General features: G+C 45.3%; 2 protein-coding genes across 8 annotated transcripts in view; both read right to left on the bottom strand.

Moving 5' to 3' along the window:
* The window catches only part of LOC119466160 (mannose-1-phosphate guanyltransferase beta), a 28587-nt gene extending 24263 nt beyond the window's left edge, over window positions 1–4324 (bottom strand). The window contains exons 1-3 of one of the 7 annotated variants that reach the window (XM_037726655.2): window positions 4170–4324; window positions 3366–3513; window positions 3216–3296 (exon numbers count right to left, since the gene is read on the bottom strand). In XM_037726655.2, coding sequence (XP_037582583.1) covers window positions 3216–3296; window positions 3366–3494 — 210 coding nt within the window. In that variant the 5' untranslated portion in view covers window positions 3495–3513; window positions 4170–4324. The other 6 variants (XM_049657378.1, XM_037726656.2, XM_049657377.1 and 3 more) reach the window with 6 other exon arrangements.
* Window positions 4325–10566: 6242 nt separating this feature from the next.
* LOC119466159 (minor histocompatibility antigen H13) overlaps window positions 10567–20068 on the bottom strand; it is a 36247-nt gene continuing 26745 nt past the window's right edge. The window contains exons 10-11 of the mRNA XM_037726654.2: window positions 19177–19262; window positions 10567–11744 (exon numbers count right to left, since the gene is read on the bottom strand). Of these exons, the coding sequence (XP_037582582.1) occupies window positions 11606–11744; window positions 19177–19262 (225 nt within the window). The 3' untranslated portion in view covers window positions 10567–11605. The remainder of the gene's footprint in view (window positions 11745–19176; window positions 19263–20068) is intronic.

Here is a 20068-nt window from a genome sequence, read left to right as displayed (position 1 = left end):
CATGACCACTGGGAAAACCTCATCAACAGACAACACGTCTGTTCTTCTGTTGCCTGGGAAAATGGGCGGTTGATACATCATCCGTATATCCAACGCCACCAGTCTCGGATGCCTTGCTATAACTGGGCACCACCGCCCTCGCTTGAGTCTGAAATGGTACTACACACGCACAGAATGAATGAATTTAAAATTAAATTATGGGGTTTTACGTGTCGAAACCACGATCTGATAATGAGGCACGCCGTAGTGGGGGACTCCGGAAACTTGGGCCACCTGGGGTTCTTTAACGTGCACCTAAATCTAAGTACACGGGTGTTTTCGCATTTCGCCCCCATCGAAATGCGGCCGCCGTGGCCGGGATTTGATCCCGCGACCTCGTGCTCAACAGCCCAACACCATAGCCACTGAGCAACCACGGCGGGTCTTTGCCAAGTATTGCTGGTGGAAATATGCAAACCAGTAGAACAACCTTGGAAGGTTAAGTTATTGTTAACTATTTTTGCCAAAGCAAGGCTGCATTGAAGAAAACAATCAGAGAGAGGAAGACAAAAATAAGCCTTTCGTAAATTCAGCAACAATGTAACATTTGCACTCATGGCTCGGGTAATTATAACTTCTTACGACTTTAAAAATTCTGAGACTGAAAGGTGAAATCGACAGTTGCTATTTTGCGTGGTTTCACTTCTACAACTTTAGCCGTGTGTGTTGGTAAGGGAGCTAGTACAATATCCTCCTCAGTCACTGTGACCCCAAATGGGAGGGTACATTGGTTTAAGCATGAGTAGTTAAAACAAGGTACTTTTTACAAATTTGAATTAGCCTAATTTTTAGGTTTTATTTTGTGTATTGTGCATGAGTTTGTGCTTCTGGTCCAGCCAATGCAACAGCAGTTACATTTAAAGATGGCCTCCACAAGCAAAAGAGCGTGCCTTCTACTTCACGCTGATTAAGTCCTTCTGTCTTAACAGCCTGCTTTGCAACAATGCGTTTTATGTGACGCAAGCCTTTTCAAAAGTTCACAGATGAGACGTGCAAAATTTATATGAAGAAGCTGGGCTGTAATTTGCAGCTCAGGAGACTAACTTTGATGTTCCTGACTGGGGCCTGTGGGTCTTAATTACTACATTATAGCTAACAACGAAATATTTGACTAACGAAGAGCTTCAGGTGCTTTTCCAATAAAGCGGTGCCAATCTATTACATCTAAAAAAATCTGAAACCTTTGTTGACGATGCCAAGGGCTGTGATGATGCAGAGATTGAGAATGAAGATAGTGGTGATGACGTTGAAGTCTACACACGTGACCCGCAGCCAGCAGCAAGTGCGCACCCCAAGTGGAGAAAGAAATTACTTTGGAGGAGCTCAGCTGGTCAATGTTACAAACTTGCGAATTCAACACTGGCATCCGTTTTGTTCCTATCAGATTATTAAGTGTCACCATTGATAATGACGATGATCAATTCCACTGCCGGCCGATGCCATCAGATATGACAAGGCAGGACACTTCCCAGACAAAACGTGAAGCTTGAATCGTGTAGATGTAGAAATCCTGGTTGCGATGGCAAATCTCACGTGGAATGCCTCGTGTGGAGTGTTTCTTTGTCTGCACAACCGCAACTGCTTTGTTGAGTTTCATACCTGTTGAGTGCCACAGGACCCAATTGGGGTAAGCAGGTTTCAATACTTTGCTCCATTGTTGGTACCTAGTTTTAATTTTACGATCTTTTTGTATGCTTAAGTGCAAAATAAATAAGTTTAAAGCAAATACTTTGAAAAGTTTAGGTTTGGAACTGAAGAGCACATGTGGACGATTTGTCATGCCCAAATTACAGATTTCACTAGGTGCCTAACAATATAGTAAAAGGTAGCAACCACAGGTCGGCTGCAACACAGGGGTCAGCTGCAACTGACCCCTGTGGATAACACACGCGTCTGCAACTGTACTGTACAAATTATGTGGCACTCCCGTATAGAGTTTTGTTTGCCTTAGCAAGGTCCATGTAAAGCCAGTTGCTGTTTTGGTTAAGCAAGCCACTCTCAATTTTGCAATATCTCAAGTATCAACCAGTGTGACCAAATGAAATGGGTAGAAAGCCTTCTGAAAAAAAAAAAAAAAATCTAATGTTGCGGCATGGCTTGCTCGAAAGTAGCCCGAAACTTGCCCAACATTTTGTTAAGGACTTTATTTTCAAATGTGGCATGCCATTTCAATTTAAAAAGAAAACCTTTGCAAATTATACTCTATTTTTTGGAAAGCCGCTGAAAGTGATTGCAAGCGTTGATCACAATGCTATCTTTTCCTAACCAATTATGGTAATGAGGTTTAGGTTGTGCTCCTCATTTCCAGCAAGGTATGCGTGCAAGTGAGTGCTCCAGTCCAGGCCAAACGGGAATTTCACTATGCAAATGACTCCAAGAGCATGATTATGAATAAAATTAACATTTTATGCATTAAGATACCTCAAACATCAACCACCAAAAAGATCCACCATAAGCAACAAGCGATTGATTGATGGTGACAAGCCGAGTGGATCAGGATACACGGAAATGGTCACTACGGCATTGATGTGTTCATGAATGCTACAACCAAACGTAATACAACATAGCAATTTCTTTCAGGTATATGTTGTGTGTGCAAAGACACTGAAAAACAAACTGACTGTATGAGATAAGAAAAATAAACATTGTGCCAACAAAGGATGCAAGATTTTGACACAGGAATATTCCAATAGTAAAAAAGCAGTACTGAATCTGAGATCCTTGCATAAGGTTGCACACGTCTGAAAAAAAAAAAAAAAAAGGAAACCTAACTTAAGCTGCTTTTAGTGTAGATATCTGGGATTGAGGTTATGAAACCACAACAACAGGTTTGCAAAAAAAAAAAAAAAAACATCAGTAAAAGCATTGGAGTGCAGCCTATTACAGTTTCAATGCTGCAATTCTCCACATTTTGCCTCAGCTTTGCCTTGGGCCATACGAAGTACGACACAAAACGAGCCTGCAGGAGGCCCCAAGTGTCACTAAGAAGTATTCCTCTGCTTCTCAAGGTGTTTGCATTGCCTATAACAGTATTTAAACACTGCTTTACATAATTAGGCAACCAATCTGTCCATTTTAGGTCCTTGCAGTGGATATAAACACGCTAAATTTCGCCAAGCTAGCGATCTCTTAAATCGCTGTCACTGCTCAACATTGGACAAAGAAACACTTCATACCTTGTCACCTTCTGCCTTGACTTCCTTCTCAAGCAGCTCGGCGCGGTAGCTCACGGCCAAAATGACATGACTCACGCCGGCCTGCAGCGGAATCGGGGAACGGCAAGCGATCAGTGAAGTTCGCTAGATCAAGTCGCGAACAAAACTCACCTCGACGAGTGCCTCAATTTGGTGCATCATCATCGGTTTATTGCAGAACTCGACCAGCGGCTTTGGCCTGCTCAGTGTGAGCGGCCGTAGCCGCGTCCCGTAGCCTCCGACCAATATGAGGGCCTTCATCTTTCACCTCTAGTGACCTCTGTAGAAGAGCGATACAGAAAAACTATGCACACGTCAGGCAAAAAGAGAACCATCCAGTGCACGCAACTTGAGGTGCATGCGTTGCGACACCAATAACAAACGGTTAGCAAGTTGCACGGGTGATCATCTGAGTCTGCATAGAGCCGCGTATCATCCTAATAATATGCACGCCTTATCTTCCTACTTAACCAGTCTTTGCAGATAACTGATCTGAAGAGTAACGCTGTGCTAACGATAGAATATACAAGCGTATACACATCTTAGCTAACTGCTATTTATGCATGTAAAGCTAAGAAGCTGCGCGCGCGCTCAGCTCTCTACGTAGCTAATACATAAAAAAATTGGAGCGATAAACACACTCAACAAACCCACAACAGAAGACTGAGCACGCGGAGTTACTTCGCCGACAGTGCTCGCCTGACAACTGTCACGTCAGCGAAGGCGGCGGTTTCGAGACACATCACCTGCGCACGTCGGCGGTTTCCACGTTCGCGTCGCCCATTTGATGTAAGCAAGATCAGGCATTGCCGCGGGCGGACAACTTTCAAGACACTCGAAACAACTGTCAGAGACCGAAAGTTGCATCACCGTCTGCGACGGGGGGCCGACGTTACGGCACACTGCAGCGACGAGAACGTGAGATTCGGTACTCACCGGAAGCCGCGCTCAACTCAGCATTTTTCTCGGCTTGCCACGACGGCGATCCACGTGTTAACAAGAGGGGGCGAGGTCGAGCGCAATATCGCCGACAGCTTGCCGCCCTGCCCAGCTGCGGTTCACGGATAAAAAACACCGGCGATGACGCCATGTTGCTGATAACGATGCCTCCTTCGCTAAACCGCGGAGGAATTTGCTTTATTTTGTCCGATGCGCTGCGTTGTATCAGCTGAACTGTCACAGAAAAATTTAGAAAGCCGAACACGATGTCATGTAATGAGCAACTATTGCTCGAGAGAATTTAAGCTTGCGCGGTTACAATGCATGATGAACTGCTACTGCGTGCTGTGCGTGCGCAGCTGGTGCAGATTGAACTATTAACTTATCTGCGTATAAATTCTCAGTTAATAATAATCTGGGACAATATCGGCGCCATACAGTGCTGTAAACCCCGGTGGCTGAGCGAGTACTATGTGACACGCATTGCGACTATTGAAATCTGCCACGTTCTGCAAAAACAGCAACCCGAAAAAGTTCAGCCGCACGACCGCGGCTCAAGTGTTTTAATCGAGGTCTTGGTTTCAACTTTCAGCATGCATACGTACGGCATGAATTTATCACCAGCGCTGGCCGGTTTCAACACCGCTGACTGAATTCCGGTACGACCTGAAGTTGCGTTGCCGCTGCGATAGAGGTCGCAGCGCTCGCTCTTACACTCCGTTGTTAGGAGCCGTATAACCATAATTTTTGAATAACGTACAGTCGCGAACAATACGAGCTGCATGGTGCCCTTGGTCGAAGTTTGGTCGAAGGGGATCTATGATGATGATAATGATGATTTAATGTCATCCCCTTTGAAACGCGGCGGTGACAGAAAGTCCCCTCAGCGTGCTTGATTTAATCAGGTTTGCTACACATGTTTTTATCTAGCATTTTTGTATACATAAGCTTTTCTTTTTCTCAATATCTACCTTGTACCGCTACCTATGACTGTAAGAGATCAAATCAGGTCAATGTCGTCCCCGCTTTTTTTCCACCAATACTCTAAACGTCTCTTGCTTATCTCGACTGCTGACCGGTTGACACTTCCGTCCACTTTAAACTCAAGCGCTTCTGGAAGGTGTATGTTACTTACCAGTGGCGCACCGATCGGGGGCGGGGGGGTTTGGGGGTTGTAACCGCTACCTGCGGCTGACTTAACCCTTTTTCTTTCCTTACGCATTTGAGTACTGCAACTAAGATGTAAGACACGCAATCGTCTGCACACTTGCAAAAAGCACATTTTTTTACAATTTCCCGTGAAGAAATTGAAATTATAGCTGTTTAGATGGTATTGGCAAACTGTCAACACCCCTGCCCCCCTCGCAGAGATCCTGGGTGCACTACTGTTACTTACGGGTCTCACTGGGTGAACCCCTTCGCATACTATTGGGACGTGCCAAGTGGTCTCTGGATTTTTGCTGCAGCATACACATACCTCATCTAGTTCCGAATATTTGCTCAGGTATGTTTTGGTCCTCAGGCAACCGGCTCACGTCTTAAATAGCAAGGCACTACCCTTTGTGTTATCGTACAGATTTTCCTTTTAATTTCTTTCTTCTCATTAATTTTTGTAAATATCCATGCATGGTCTTTTTTGTTTCCATTCGTTGCATCCAATTCACTGTCTCTATTTCTCTCACTTTCTTTATGATGACTCCTAGTTTTCTATTTACACTTTGAATGATCCTGTACTTGGTTGCCAACTTTCTTGACCTCTTAATTCCTCCATATTGTGTCCACGCTTTTCAGGTACAGATACTTGTGCACTTTAGTTGCCCATTTATTTTCATCCATGTTCCTGAGTCTTTCTTCAAAACTAATTTTGCTCCGTGCTTCACTGACTTCAAAAGAGGCCCAACCCATGTCACCTTGCACTGCCTCATTTGTGGTTTTACCGTGGGCTCCCAAAGCCAACCGGCCTACTGATCTTTGGTTAACTTCCAACACCGAGAAAATATCCGATTTGAAGTATAGAAAGGCATTTGCGAACGTAAGCGCCGGCACCATTACTCTTTTCCAGATTCCACGTACCACCTCATACTTATTGTGGCACCACAGTGCTCTGCGTTTCATTATTGCTGCATTCTGCTTCCCCTTTATTTTCAGATTATCTTGGTGCGTGCTCGAGTAAGTCTTTCCTTCGTTTATGTATATGCCGAGGTACTTCTATTGCTTGACACTGCACGGCAGTGCCAACATACGAAAAATTGGAGAACTAGTCCTCATTCCAATTCTTAATCAGCCTATTTATGCACACTAAAAGGCAAAGAACTCACCATGTGGTCAATTGCCCCTATCTTCCAGCAGACCCCTACTTGGGAGTGCAAACTTCCTAATTTCATCACCATATCTAATTATCTAGCTACTGTCCTCGACTGCACTTCCATTCTCTCAACACCCATTCTGTAACTTTAGTAGACCACCACTTATCTGCACTAAGCATTTACATGGCCTGCACTGCTCCATCTCTTCCTCTTAATGCTGGCTAGAATATTGGTTACACCTGTTTGCCCTCCAATCCACACTGCTGCATGTTGCTGGGTGCTTAACGATTCTCTCAAATGTTTTTAACTTCCAATTAAGTTTCTGCCCCATATCTTAGTACCAGTAGAGTGCAATTATTGTACACTTTTCTCCAATGATTGTACACTGCTCAAAATACTGGTATTTAATTAAAACAATTTTTAGTATGTTGGCGCCGTCATGCAGTCTTGCAGCCGTTTCGACCATGTTGCACCTCCAGTTGAACGCGACTGTAATACTCCTCCGTTCTCTGGCAATTTAAGCAGAGTGGTTGCACGGCTAGTACCACAATGTCAATGCGGCTGTGAATGGTGCTGCTAAGGCAGTCTTTAGCAGACGGAATGGCAACTGTGGTTGAAAGCACTTTCTTTTCTTGTTACAACTTTATCCTTGACTAAGTCATGTCTTGCGAAGAGCAAGCAATATGAAGTTTTCAAGAGCACTGTCTAGCCCTTATTACAGCATTAACTGTGGTAGCATTTATAGCATGATAAATACAGTTTTACAGAATGGATACCAAGAGAAGGGAAGTGCAGTCGAGGTAGGCAGAAAACCAGATGGGATGATGAAGTTGGGAAATTTGCAGGCGCAAGTTGGAATACGCTAGCGCAAGACAGGGGTAATTGGAGATCGCAGGGAGAGGCCTTCGTCCTGCAGTGGACATAAACTGTATTTCATCATCATCAACAGCCTATATAGGCTCATGATGAAGATGAAATACAGTTTTAACCCTTTAATGACGAGACATATAAAACCCCCGAGAAAATGTTTATTTTCTATATAAATCTGCAAAACACATCGAGTATAAGCATAATGAACACAAAGCAAAAAATATTTTGTGGACATTTTTCCAGCAACATGGGGAAAACCCAAGGCAGGGAAGTGGGCTTCACACCAAGCCACCTAAGGCTTCGTTTTTTTATTTGTATAGACAGCACTCATCCTATGTGGACCATAGGTGGACAGGTCATTTGCTTTACATCACATGTGTGACACCACCGCAGTTGGTTATCTTGCATTGGCCTGTCTCCTCTGACCTTGCACCTGACAGTGAGTCACGTGCCAAACTTGTTCCTTGTCGGTGTTCCTGCTCTAAACCAGCAAATGACACTTGCTGCCTCTCATTCAGTGTTGGCTGAAGAAACTTCACACTCAATAATGGAACTCAGCAAGAAAAAAAATTTTTTTTTGGTATGTTGCCTGTAGACCATACACTTGTGTAGCACTGTCCTCAGTAAAAATCCGCCAGTCCGTGTTCTTGGGAAAGGAAGACATTGTAAGGGCAAAGACCACGGAAGGGGCAGGAGGCGACGGAAAAGCTCAGTAGAAACCTTCAGCAGAGGCAAAACGTTGCACCTGCTGTCATAAAGAGGTATTACAAGAGATGCTGTAGCCGTGGTCTGCACTCATATTGTGGCAGAACGAGTTGTCACAACACAGGGCATATGGGTTGCTTTCTCTAAATGCATTACTTTTTATAATCTTGCTTTTTCTCCGTACACATCATGAAATGAACCACACCTTCAAAAGCGATGGTTCCTTCCTCCAAGCTGACAGTGGCACTTAGCCCACCCGAGCAACACTCTTTGGGAATTGGACTCCTTATGTTGCCTGTCTGCAAGAGAAGCATCCTCCAGGAAGGCCAGAAAAGGTCACACAGCCCAGCTAATAAAGCTTGAGGAGTCAAGACCCCCTGGGTCTTGACAGAATATTCATCTTGCCCACATGTGAAATGCATGTCTCTCTCCCTCCTCCACCCCCACACATCATGCAAACTGAAATCCATGAAGTGCTGCTGAGCACAAGGTATAGTATGCTTGATTTCCAACCATGGTGGCTGTGTTGCAATGGGAGCCGATTCCAAAAACTCTTGTGTACTCTGCTCCACGTGGCTATTCAAAAACACCACTCCTTCAAAATCAGTCCGAAATCCTGTAAGAATGTAACCACCGTGGCCAGGAAGCAAACCTGCAACCTTGGACCTTGGGCTCAGCATCAGAATGCAATAAGGTTTGTCAGTCTGATAAGCCCGTAGGATGGTGGTGGTTAGAATTTTATCTCTAGTAGCCCTTGTTCCCGAGCAGAGGCTCAGCAGATGAATGTACGCTTCAGATGCTGGGACTTAACACTTTGCACAGCTCGCAGAGCCTTCAAGTGTTGACCCCAGGCTCAGGCAGCAGAAGGTGTATGGAACACACTGGCCTGCAGTCTCAGGAGAGACTTCCTACACCCAAGCGAGATTACGGGAAGCAAGAACACACAAGGGGTGATTGAGGCGTGTGTGTCCAAATGGAGAAGCAATCTTTAGGCTAAAATCAGTTGTGTACCCACCACACATAAACTTGCGACCCCAAAAGAGTGACTGGCAAACTAATTGCTCCTCAGACATCACCAAGGGCACTGCTGCTTTGTGATGTCAAACTCCACAGCCTTGTAGGTGACACCACGTGGTGAAACGGCAACTGGCCAGCCTTGTGCAGCCATCGGAGTGTTTTAGCTTAGCCATTTATGTCGTCCTTCACAGAATAGCGAGATCCCGGAGACATCGAGTAACAATGCTGGTAGCTACACCTTGGTGGCTGTGTTGCAATGGGAGCCGATTCCAAAAACTCTTGTGTACTCTGCTCCACGTGGCTATTCAAAAACACCACTCCTTCAAAATCAGTCCGAAATCCTGTAAGAATGTAACCACCGTGGCCAGGAAGCAAACCTGCAACCTTGGACCTTTTGTCCAACAACGCGTTAGAAACATTTTTGTGCTATACGAGTGTCGCTGATGAACTTGTTGTGGCCGACGCTTTACAGCAGCAGCCAAGAATATGGCTAGTTAGTGCAATAGCTTTAGCACTGCGTCATCTGTTTACCACTCGGCACCACAAGATTGCACCACCGTGGCTGTTCACACCTATATCCCCAGCAATCCATGAAGAGCACCATATACAGTGAAATCTCACCAATTCAAGTCTCCGGCTTATTAGAACCGACACTGTGGTCCTGTCCAAATAATGTGTATATCGACGTGTTAAAACATCTGGCGATTCGAACATACTGTGCTCTTAGCAGCACGCCAACTCGGGGGTGGCGGCGATTCCAGCCTGGCAGTTCTAGGAGCTCGTGCAGTGCGGCAACGCTGGCTGCTGCTCCGGTCTACCATTGCAAGTACTGTATTTTGGCACGTATAACCCACACACACAAAAAAAAAAATCAAGAAATTTAACAGTAATGTCGAAGTGCGAGTTGTATGCGAATTTTGCCTTGGAAGTGCGGCTTCACAACAGCAACATTATTGTCTAGAAATGTGGCTTTACAGTAACACACACCACTCTGCCGTGAAGCCACACTTCTGCAACTCACTGGTACTTCAATTCCTTGTAATTAAGGAAATGATAAATTAATGAAAATGAAAGTGGATGAAAAAACAACTGGCCGCAGGTGGGGCATGAACCCATGTCTTCGCATTAAGCGTGCGTAATGCAATGTACAAGTACAATTAATAAGTACAAGTAATTTTCTTTTTGTTGTTCTTGGCGACTGTTTGTTGGCTTCTTATGATATGAATAGTAAAAATCGGGCCCTCGGTTTCCTTTCTTCTCGTTCACTTCTGGAACTCATCACTCAGCTCAGTGCACCGGTGCCACCTAATGCAACGCTGCACATTATTTGATTTTAATTTGAGTAAATTTTCAGGCCCCTTCTAGTTCAAATTATCGAGATTCGACTGTATAAGGACAAGCTACAACTCTCTATTATAGGGTAAAACTCTTCCTGGTGCATTACACATGTTCACTTTTTTCAAAGTGAAAGAAACAAAAGCCTTGTTGACACATGATGCCCAACAGGTGTGAAAGATCTTTTATTCTCTTTGGCTGGAAAGCGCACAACCAAAAAAGACAAGTGGTACCGTCACCCTATTTTTTCTTACAAAATCAAGTAATAAGACAACAATGCTCGTCAATTATTCCAACCTTGGGTTTCATTTGGACTCTGGACTGAGGTATAAAAATATTCTGCTCCACAAGGAAATTTTTTATTTTATCTATGAACGGTAAACACGACGTACCAAAAACGAAAAAAAATTCATCCTCGTGATGGTGGACTTGTCGAAATACTCATGTTTTGATGGAACACAAACGTTTATGAAATGAACGTTTATACAGACATGTAAACAAGCCAAATTTATTATGGAATTTATTGTCACTTAGTCTCAATGTCGTAATAAATTATCTTATGAGCCAAATGCGTTTTCTTCAGTGTTCAGGCTTTACGACCTGTCTCTCAAGTTGAGATGTGGCTCGGCTTATAACAGTTTCTCAGCTGCTCGGTCAACGGAATGATGCACAACAGAACACCCAAACAGTTGTCGAGACCGGGCCTTACAACGCAGAGAAATCTTCCAGAATGTGAAAAAAAAGGGGCAAATAAGGATACAACAAACTAAGGCAAAGACTGCCCCACGCGTTCCCAAATCATTTCGGCAAATGCCAAGACTTTTCAGCTAAGACAAACCCTTCATAACAGCAATTTCAGCTTCGCAAGTTGGTTACAACACAACCAATGAATTCGCAAAACTGCCATGCGCATGGACACTCGCCGCACATGGCATCATGTCAGCATCGTAACACATGCTCCCAAATGTCAACGGAAACAAACCTGGCCATGCGAACTGAATCCCCAAAATATTCCTAATGCAACTGCTCAAAAAACTTTAGTCTCGACTCCTTTTCCTTCGTAGATTGAAATGTGTCGTTACAACGTCTTGCGGCGGCCGCACTTCCTGTACTGCTTAGACCTTGAAGAGAGTGTCCTCAATTTAATACAGCTTCTAAAGCGTTTTCCATGGCCGTGTTTTCCTAGTTCGATGATGCACTTCACTTGTCTTTCCTAGTATTTTTTTTCCCAGACGCTGGCGAAGCCTTAGGCGTTTTCTGGTCGCTATCACTTTCGCTTTCTTGCTCCCGCCGTTCATCAGTGCCCAAAGCCTTTTCCTCAGCAGGGTGGTCTTCATACCTGCCACAAAAGAAAAAAATAAAGAAATCACATTTCAGGCAATTTAGGCTTCATGAAAGCAGCCAGCTGGCAGTAGCACAATTAGGCCCAAGTGTAACAGGCTATGCGAATCAAGATATTGGTGCTAATGTTGTAATGAAGATAAAAATAAAAAAGATCAGTTGTAAGAAAAAAAAAAAGCAACATAATTTGCAGTCTGACAGAACAATAACAGTTCTGGCTGTGTTTGGAGTACGTAAACCAGGGGTCGCATAACTTCATGGGGCAGCAGGTCACATGTACAAGTCAAGCTTGATTACTATATCCAACCCAGTTAAATACAATTATCTTCTATATCAAACAACTTTTTAACAGTTTGTGAAGCTGCAACAAATATTTTTTTTACACACCAAAACATACGGCTACATCGAATGAAATAGTAGTAGGGACGTGCGAAGACCAAACATAGTAGATATTGAATCAAATATCAGAAAATTTAAGAAACATGTTTATGCCTCCAAATTTTGTGCAAGAAACACAGGGTTGCACATGCTCAGGAAGCTAATCACATTACTTAACAAGAATCTTGCTAGCTATCAGCAACTTGGGTACCTAAGAATAGAGATGCATGTATAGTATGCTCTACTCTTCTTAAAGAAAACGCCAAATTAGTATGCCAGCTCTGATAACAACTCAGTTCGTATACGAAGGTCAGGAAAAATATTTTTTATTGATAGAGTGTCTGTGAAATAGAATTAAGTGCCTTTTCCCCTCTGAAGCTGAAGAAATAGCAAAGTTGTTCTAAATACAAAAGGGGTTTTCAGTTTAATGTGGGCCACACTGTGCTTAACGGCAATCTTCTATTGCTTAGAAAGTATTGACCTCCCGTTTTCTTCAAGAAAACGGGAGGGTTTTTCCATTGTTGTGACAGGTGGTTCCTGCGGGTTATTGTCTGCTCGTTAAGGCCAATCTTCGCGACAGACAAACGCGGGGAATGCGCATCACGTCACTCGGCCCCGCTCCGCGCTGACGGTAAAGAGTTCTCTAATGGGGAGGCCCACGGCAAGCTCGCGCCGCGTGCTCGGATTGGTCAGATTCATTACAGGGCACATTTATCGAATGTTTGCAGCCGGCTCAGTTATGCATGTTTTAGCTCATATCAGGTGCATCATCATTTTCCCGCATGTGCATTAAGAATGATATACAGTAAACCCTCATTATAACGAAGTGAATGAAATGGCAAAAAACTTTGATATATAAGCGGTAATTCAATAAAAGCGAATTCACCATAAAAGCTGTCACAATGGCATTCCAGCTGTTTAAAGGAAGTAAAGAAAAAGATGCCCAAGCACTCCCAACTCGGTGCGGGCCGTGCTTGTCTCTTTATTCCAATAGAAAAAGGAGGTCAGCTAAGCCTGCTACAAGTTTCTGCAGGGCGCAAGCAACATCACTTCCAGCTTATTCAAGCATTATGTAAGTCGAGAGTCACAACAGCCGATTCAATTCTGTTGCCAAATAGACCCAGGTTCTTCATCTGTTGCCACTTTTTTGCCGGGACAAACCAACGCAGCATCTACGATCTTGGCATCCGTGACAAGGACAATAACGGGAACAGCTGCATCAGTGAGCACAAACGAGCCAAAGTCATGCCCACCCTGAGCATTTTGTGTGCACTTCTGTATATGTTGCACACCCGCAGGTCATCCTCTGGTTCCTCCAACGATCGGCTAGGAAGACATGCTATGTTGCTTTTCAAATCTCTCAAGTCAAACCATTCCGCAAGGCCAGTGCAAATGCTTTTGCGGCCAGTGAGGGCCAACTAATCGGCAAGTTGGCGCCTCTAGCATTTTTCAACCACTCGACAAGGGCAGCTTTGACTAGGGGATTAACACAGCAAGCTGGGCGAGTTGGCAACTGAACATGTTCTTTGGGGTGGGCAGCACTACCCGGACGAACGACAAAGGAAGAGACAATATGAGCGCTCGTATAGTCTCTTCCTTTGTCGTTCGTCCGGGTAGCGCTGCCAACCCCTAAGAACATGTTCGACTACGGGGTTTTTTGAATTACGCATGCATGTTTTCTTCGTTGAGCTGTTCTCAAGTTCGTCCAGCACAGCTTGCTTGTCTTCAACATGGACAATATTAATGGCAGAATACTGAAATCGTTTGCAATTTTCGACTTTCGGCCGCCATTGTCCACTTGTCATTGTCATCAAGCGAACTTTCCCCTCGAGAATCAGACACTTCCGCGACATACTCAGTGAAGCCATAATGTGCGCAGGAAACCATAATATGTCCAGCTGAATTAATTTTTTTTGCGCTTAGTAGTGTAGGACACAACAGGGACGAAATGAACATTGGATATGAAGTGGACACGAGGTGACATAGGGGAGCGCAAACTACCAACTGGTTTATTGTCAGATCATACACATAGCTCGAGGTCTTTGTCAGCGTTGGCGAAGCCCTCAAGGTTATCCCGGCTGGAATCGACACGCCGGCAGCGCGCAGATCGTCGAAGGCAACGTCCGCGGATGGCAGTTCGTCACACACGCTGTCCACTTGGGGCGAGACGGCCGTCTCGGCGTCGAGTGTGAAGCCCGCGTGGCGAAAACAGTTCCGCAGAGTCTCTTGCGTAACCGCCTTCCACGACTCCGCTAGAATGCCGACGGCAGACCTGAGGTCAACAGCGTAGCTTTTCCCGCTGTCGGAGCAGAGCACCATGCGGCTGAGCACGCTTGATTTGTAATGATGCTTCAAGTTACGAATCACGCCTTGGTCCATCGGCTGCAGGATTGCTGTGGTGTTCGGCGGCAGAAATTCAATCTGTACAGCCTTTAGGTCCTTGATGTGGCCATGCGCAGCGCAGTTATCCACAAACAGCAGAACTCTTCGATTTTGCTGCTCGAACCTTCTGTCCAGCTTCCGCACATACGCTTCGAATAGCTGCTGCGTTACCCACGCCTTCTTATTGGCTTCATAGAGAACAGGCAGAGTTACTGCCCCCTTGAAACATCTTGGATGCTTCGACTTGCCTATTACTAGCAACGGAAGCTTCTCGCTGCCTGACATGTTGCTGCCAACGAGGACAGTGAGCCGCTCCTTGCTGTGCTTGCCGCCGTGGCAGGGGTCACCAGCAAATGCAAGCGTTTTCTCTGGCAGCAGCTTGTAAAACAGTCCAGTTTCGTCGCAGTTGAAAATATCATTAGGTGGAAACTGCTGAAGCAAGGACTGCAGCTTTCCATCCCGATATTTGGCGACAACGGAATCGTCGACGGCGCCGCTTTCTCCGCACATCTTCTTGAACTTCAAGTCATTGCGGCTCTTGAAATTGCGAAGCCATCCATCGCTGCACTTGAAGTCCTTCACGTTCATCTGAAGCGCGAAAACCTCCGCCTTCTGCTTCAGGATGTCGCCTGACACCGGGATTTTCTTCGCGATCATGGCACTGAGCCACACGAGGAGCGCTTCCTCGAGCTGCGGGTAAACACCCTGACTCGCATTCTTCTTTCCAGCCCCGGTTGATTTGGCAGCCACTGCCAAGATCTTCGCCTTGTTTTTGATGAAGTCCGAAACAGTTTGCTTCGAAATTCCGAACTCCCTCCCCACCTCTGCCTGCGACCGACCGCTTTCGACTTGTTCAATGATGGCGGCTTTCTTCTCCATCGTGAGCCTACGAGGGGGCTTTGTGCGCTTCGAAGGCGCGGACGAAGACGAAGGAGCAGTCGCTGCCATCGCTGTAAACGGCGAATCCGCTCGACGAAAAGCGCAGCACGAAACAGCTAGGAACTCGGTGAATGCTGAAGGTCGGGAAACGTGATCACTGCAGATAGCGCACAGCAGCAAACGATCAACCGCAGACACGACCGCAGAGCTGACAGAGCTGACAAAACAACACGTGAACGAACACAGTGAGGTTTGGCTTGGCTAAGCTACGGCTGGCAACGGATTGACACGTGCGGTTTCGAGGTTACGGCAGCCGCGGCGCGGTGCGGCGGTGCTGCTGGCCACACCTGCGATGCGAGTATGGTGGGTTCGAGGATATGAAAACAACCAAAATGGCGGCGTCGGTGGTGACTTTGGGTCGGCGGTTAACAGTAAAAAGTCCGGGAAATCGGATGGCGAAGGCTATAAGCGTCCGGAATTTCGGACTTTTTAATACATTGACTCTATGGGGAACTTGACGGTGCCACAGATGAGTCCGGGAAATCAGGCATGTCCGGAATTTCGGGCGTCCGGGAAATCGGACGTCGACTGTATTTAATGTACTTGACGACGCATTGCGACTGTGTGAACTGTGGTTATAGCAGATCCTCCCAGATCGCGTTCTCAAGTTTCCGGTTGCTATTATTCTATCTGTGCGTTCTGTGTGTGCATGCATTCCTTGCGTAAGTGATTTCAGCTTTGGTCGGCTTGACTGAAGGCATGCTCACGCAGTTGTTTTTTTCTTCTGTTTCTAAAGCCTCTCGAATTTCCCTGGATATTTTCTTTTTTTCTTTAGTGAAAACTGTCGTCTTGTCAATGTAAGCTGTGCATTTGCATGTTCTAGGATGCATGGCCAGATTGCTCGATGCGGCTACTTGCTCACATGCGTGACAATGTTCTCTAAGCCTGTCGTTCATACAGCGTCCCGTCTAGCCCACGTATACCTCGCGTTTCCAAGTGTTGCGGAAAAATTGCCATTTCAGTGTTGATTTCGGCTCATATCCAGCTCATACACGTTGCACAAAACTTTATTGTGGCTAAAATACTCGTCGTATAAGTATAAAATTAGGTATAAATGTGCGAAAATAACAGTAGATTTAGAAAATGCAATTAAAAAAAAAAAGAACTATGTTTTCCGCAATTTCTTTGTCTCCAAAAGCCACGCCCCTCTTAAAAGAATAATTAGAATAAGAACTTCGTTGTAACAAGGGTTTACTGTATCTCAGCATATTACATAGTCACAGAAACGAGACGTGGAGTCTTACGCATTCATCTTACCAAGAGTCGTTGACATAGCTGCAGAAAAAGAGCACTCCAAGTTACGTCTTTCTCTAGGTATACGGAACACGCAGGACCTCTATTCAAAAAATTAATAATTGTGCCATTCCTCAATTCCAGGGGCTGCAAAGGAGCGTGCTCAGTTCATGACATAACACCGGACAATAACCCCCTTGCAAGTGCTATTATCATCACGCCACTTGGACCCACGAGGAAACAGTTGCACAAAAAGTTTAACCTTCCACTTGCTAACATCCTGTACAGTAGGCGCAGGGCAGCCTAGATTGGACCAAAAAATGTGGAATAACCTTCCATAGACGATAAAAGAGAGTACGAGATTTTCACACGTTCTTAATACGATGTTAACGCAGAGGACTTCTCCCAGGGGCAATGGGCGGGGCCTTCCACGACACTGTTCCGGGCAAGCAAGGTCGTGCACCATTGTCGAGCAGATGCAGGACGCGCGAAGGCTGGGTGCTTCCTCCTCCCCTTCCCTTGTGTGGGGTAGGAAAGAGTTTGCAACTCTCCAACAAACGCTCCCCTGCCACTGCGAAAAGGGGTCGCGCCACGTGGCAAAGGCACGACGCAGTGGTCACGTGGTGCGCTCTCCTTGCACAGGAGGCGGATTTGTCCCTCGCGTGAAACATGTTTTAATGGTGCAATACTAGTGCTTTTGTTATTTGCCGTTTTTTTTTTTTCCTTTTGAGCAATAACAATTTTGTTCATGCTGTTCAAATCTGTACGATCAATTCACGTTGCCTTTCAACCCTAGTTGCATGATGTTTTATATTAATTGCAGGGGCTCAGAACAAAGAACCGCCAATGAATGGAACCGCCTTCCCGCCTCGACAGTCTCCATTTGTGACACCAGTAACTTCAAGATTGTCGTGTAAAGCGCCTTATAGTTTAATTTTTCTGTTCTTGCTCTGTACTGCAAATACTGCATATTTTCACCACTCCTTTCTGTTGTGCCTACTAGGCCTTGAAAGTATGTATAATAATAATAATAATAATAATAATAATAATAATAATAATAATAATAATAATAATAAAAACGGTATTGCTGAGGGCCAAGGTGGTTTTGCAGCAATGCTTTTGTAAGCATATGGAAATAAACTGATTTGATTTGAACATGGGACCAGCACCTTTCCAGGGCGGTCACTCTACCATCTGAGCTAACCGGGAGGCCAGCAAATTCCAAAGCCAGGCCAAATTATTCAAGAGCTCGGAATGCAGGGATGCCGAAATATTGCAAATTAGTTCTGCGGTAATCCACAAGGTGAAGAGGTTTCTTGAAATTGTGAAAAAAAATAAAAAATGAAATTACGGTGCTTATTATGCCCCAAAGCAACAAGTAGGCTATGAGAGCTACCATAATCGAGGGAGGGGGCTCTGTAATAACTTTGATCACCCGGGGGGTTCTTTAATGTGCATCTAAACACATGTGAGTGTTTCTGCATTCCATCCAAATCTGAATTTGGCGGCGGCAGCATGAAATTGAACCCAGGATTACATGCTCAGAGCAGAAGGCCATAGATATATATAGCCACTTGGCTACTGTGGCAGGTAAAAGGAAAAATAGTTATCACCTCAAGAGTAGCATTAGGCTACAACTTCCTCCAGCTTACGTATTCTCGCAGTACTGGTTAGCCATATTTTGTTAACCATTTTAACTACAGTAGACTTCCATTAATTCGAGTCCAGTTAATTCAATTTTTCGGTCAATTCGATCCCGACCGAATGTCCCCGTCGGTGCCCACGCATTTATATAGGCCCAAACGTTCGTTGTTTCGTTCCTAAAATTGGCATTGGCTGGACCAGCATCTTGACCAGCATGCACGCACGCATGTGCCCGACCCAAATAACGACCCCTTCAGTTGCAGCGCCTTTTTCTCAACAGAGCCTAGGTGACAGTGAATGCATTGAGCACACGTAATCTCCCATCAAAAACACCTATTTTTAGCCCACCCTAGGAAGATTTTCAAGCAATAATGGTAGCTCACAATGTCTGACTACGGTATTTACCCAATTACAACAGGCTCGTTTTGTTTTCCAAGGCAATTGTGCCGAAAACTGCCTGTACGGTGCAATCGGTTACGAAATCAGAACTGCCTTCACTGCATTCATACGCTTTATTGCTTTACATGGCTGCATTGCGGCGAAGCTGACTTTAAAACTGTGCAGCGAAGCTGACTATAGAAAACCGGCCATCATTATAACAAATCTGGTGCGAGATTTCTACTTTGGTAAGAGGCTTTAAGTCATTCCTGTTTCTTTTCTACGTTGGACACACAGAAATTTGGCGCGTGTTTGATTCGGAGGCGTGTTCTTTCTGCATCTTGTTTATTTCAACCAGCCGAATAATTCGATCAATTTTGTCGGTCCCGTCAGGGTTGAATTAGTGGAAGTCGACTGCATATAAAGCAAACCAGCTGGGCGAGGTTGTGGTCGACGAGTCGCCTCGAAATACTCACTTGAACATGGCTGTGATGTCCCCCATGAGGAGTGCAACGGTCAGTGGCACACCTATGCACGCTGGTACCAGGTACAGCAGCGCTGGCTGTAAGCAAAAGGCAACCAGATGTAAGTCCTCAGGCACTGTAGCACCACATTCATTGACGTGGTACCACATGGGGGTTGAGTTCACAACGAGGTCACAAAATTCTTGCTGTCACAATGGCACACCAAAATTTGAAGTTAAGCCAAGGGGACCACTGCTCAAGCTGGGGTGGTATTCTTGGACAATTACTTTCAATGAAATACAGTCGAACCTAGATATATCAAACCCACATAAACGAAATATTGTGCACAGTCAACGTCCGATTTTTCGGACTCCGAGGGGGCACGAGAACGTCCGCTAAATCGGGCAGTCCGAAAAAATGAAAGCATCCTTTTTACTGACCCCAAGCGCTTAAATAGCCACAGGCACATCCGAAATAGCTCTGAAAGCCTGCCAGTACACTTATTAGGCGCATCGGTGATCGTACTGTGTTCCGTGACGATTGCCCCTTCCCACTCTTAGTATGCTTCACTGCGTAACACCACTGTATTGAAGCGAAGCTGATCTTCGGGAAACGGCATTACGCAACGTGCCATGCTTTTCGAGCTTCCAAGACATTGGCGAGAATTACAAAGGCGGAGTCGGCACTATTGATATCAGCGGCAAATTGTTCGAATGAAAAACACGGCACCGAACAGAAAGAAGCTTGGTAGCGAACGTCGAAGCAGGTAGGCCTAGCGTTGCCAAGGCGGCAGCTACGGCTGCCAGCGGATCTGTGTGCAAGTGTGCCGATTCGAGAAGGTGATATAATCAAAATCGCAGCGGTAGTGGCTACGATTAATGCCGTTTTGGACCAGCGGTCACGG

This window comes from Dermacentor silvarum, chromosome 10, assembly GCF_013339745.2.
Source record: "Dermacentor silvarum isolate Dsil-2018 chromosome 10, BIME_Dsil_1.4, whole genome shotgun sequence".
In the NCBI taxonomy this organism is placed as follows: domain Eukaryota; kingdom Metazoa; phylum Arthropoda; class Arachnida; order Ixodida; family Ixodidae; genus Dermacentor; species Dermacentor silvarum.
Note: the sequence above shows the minus strand (reverse complement) of the source record. Positions and strands in the feature narration are given on the sequence as shown.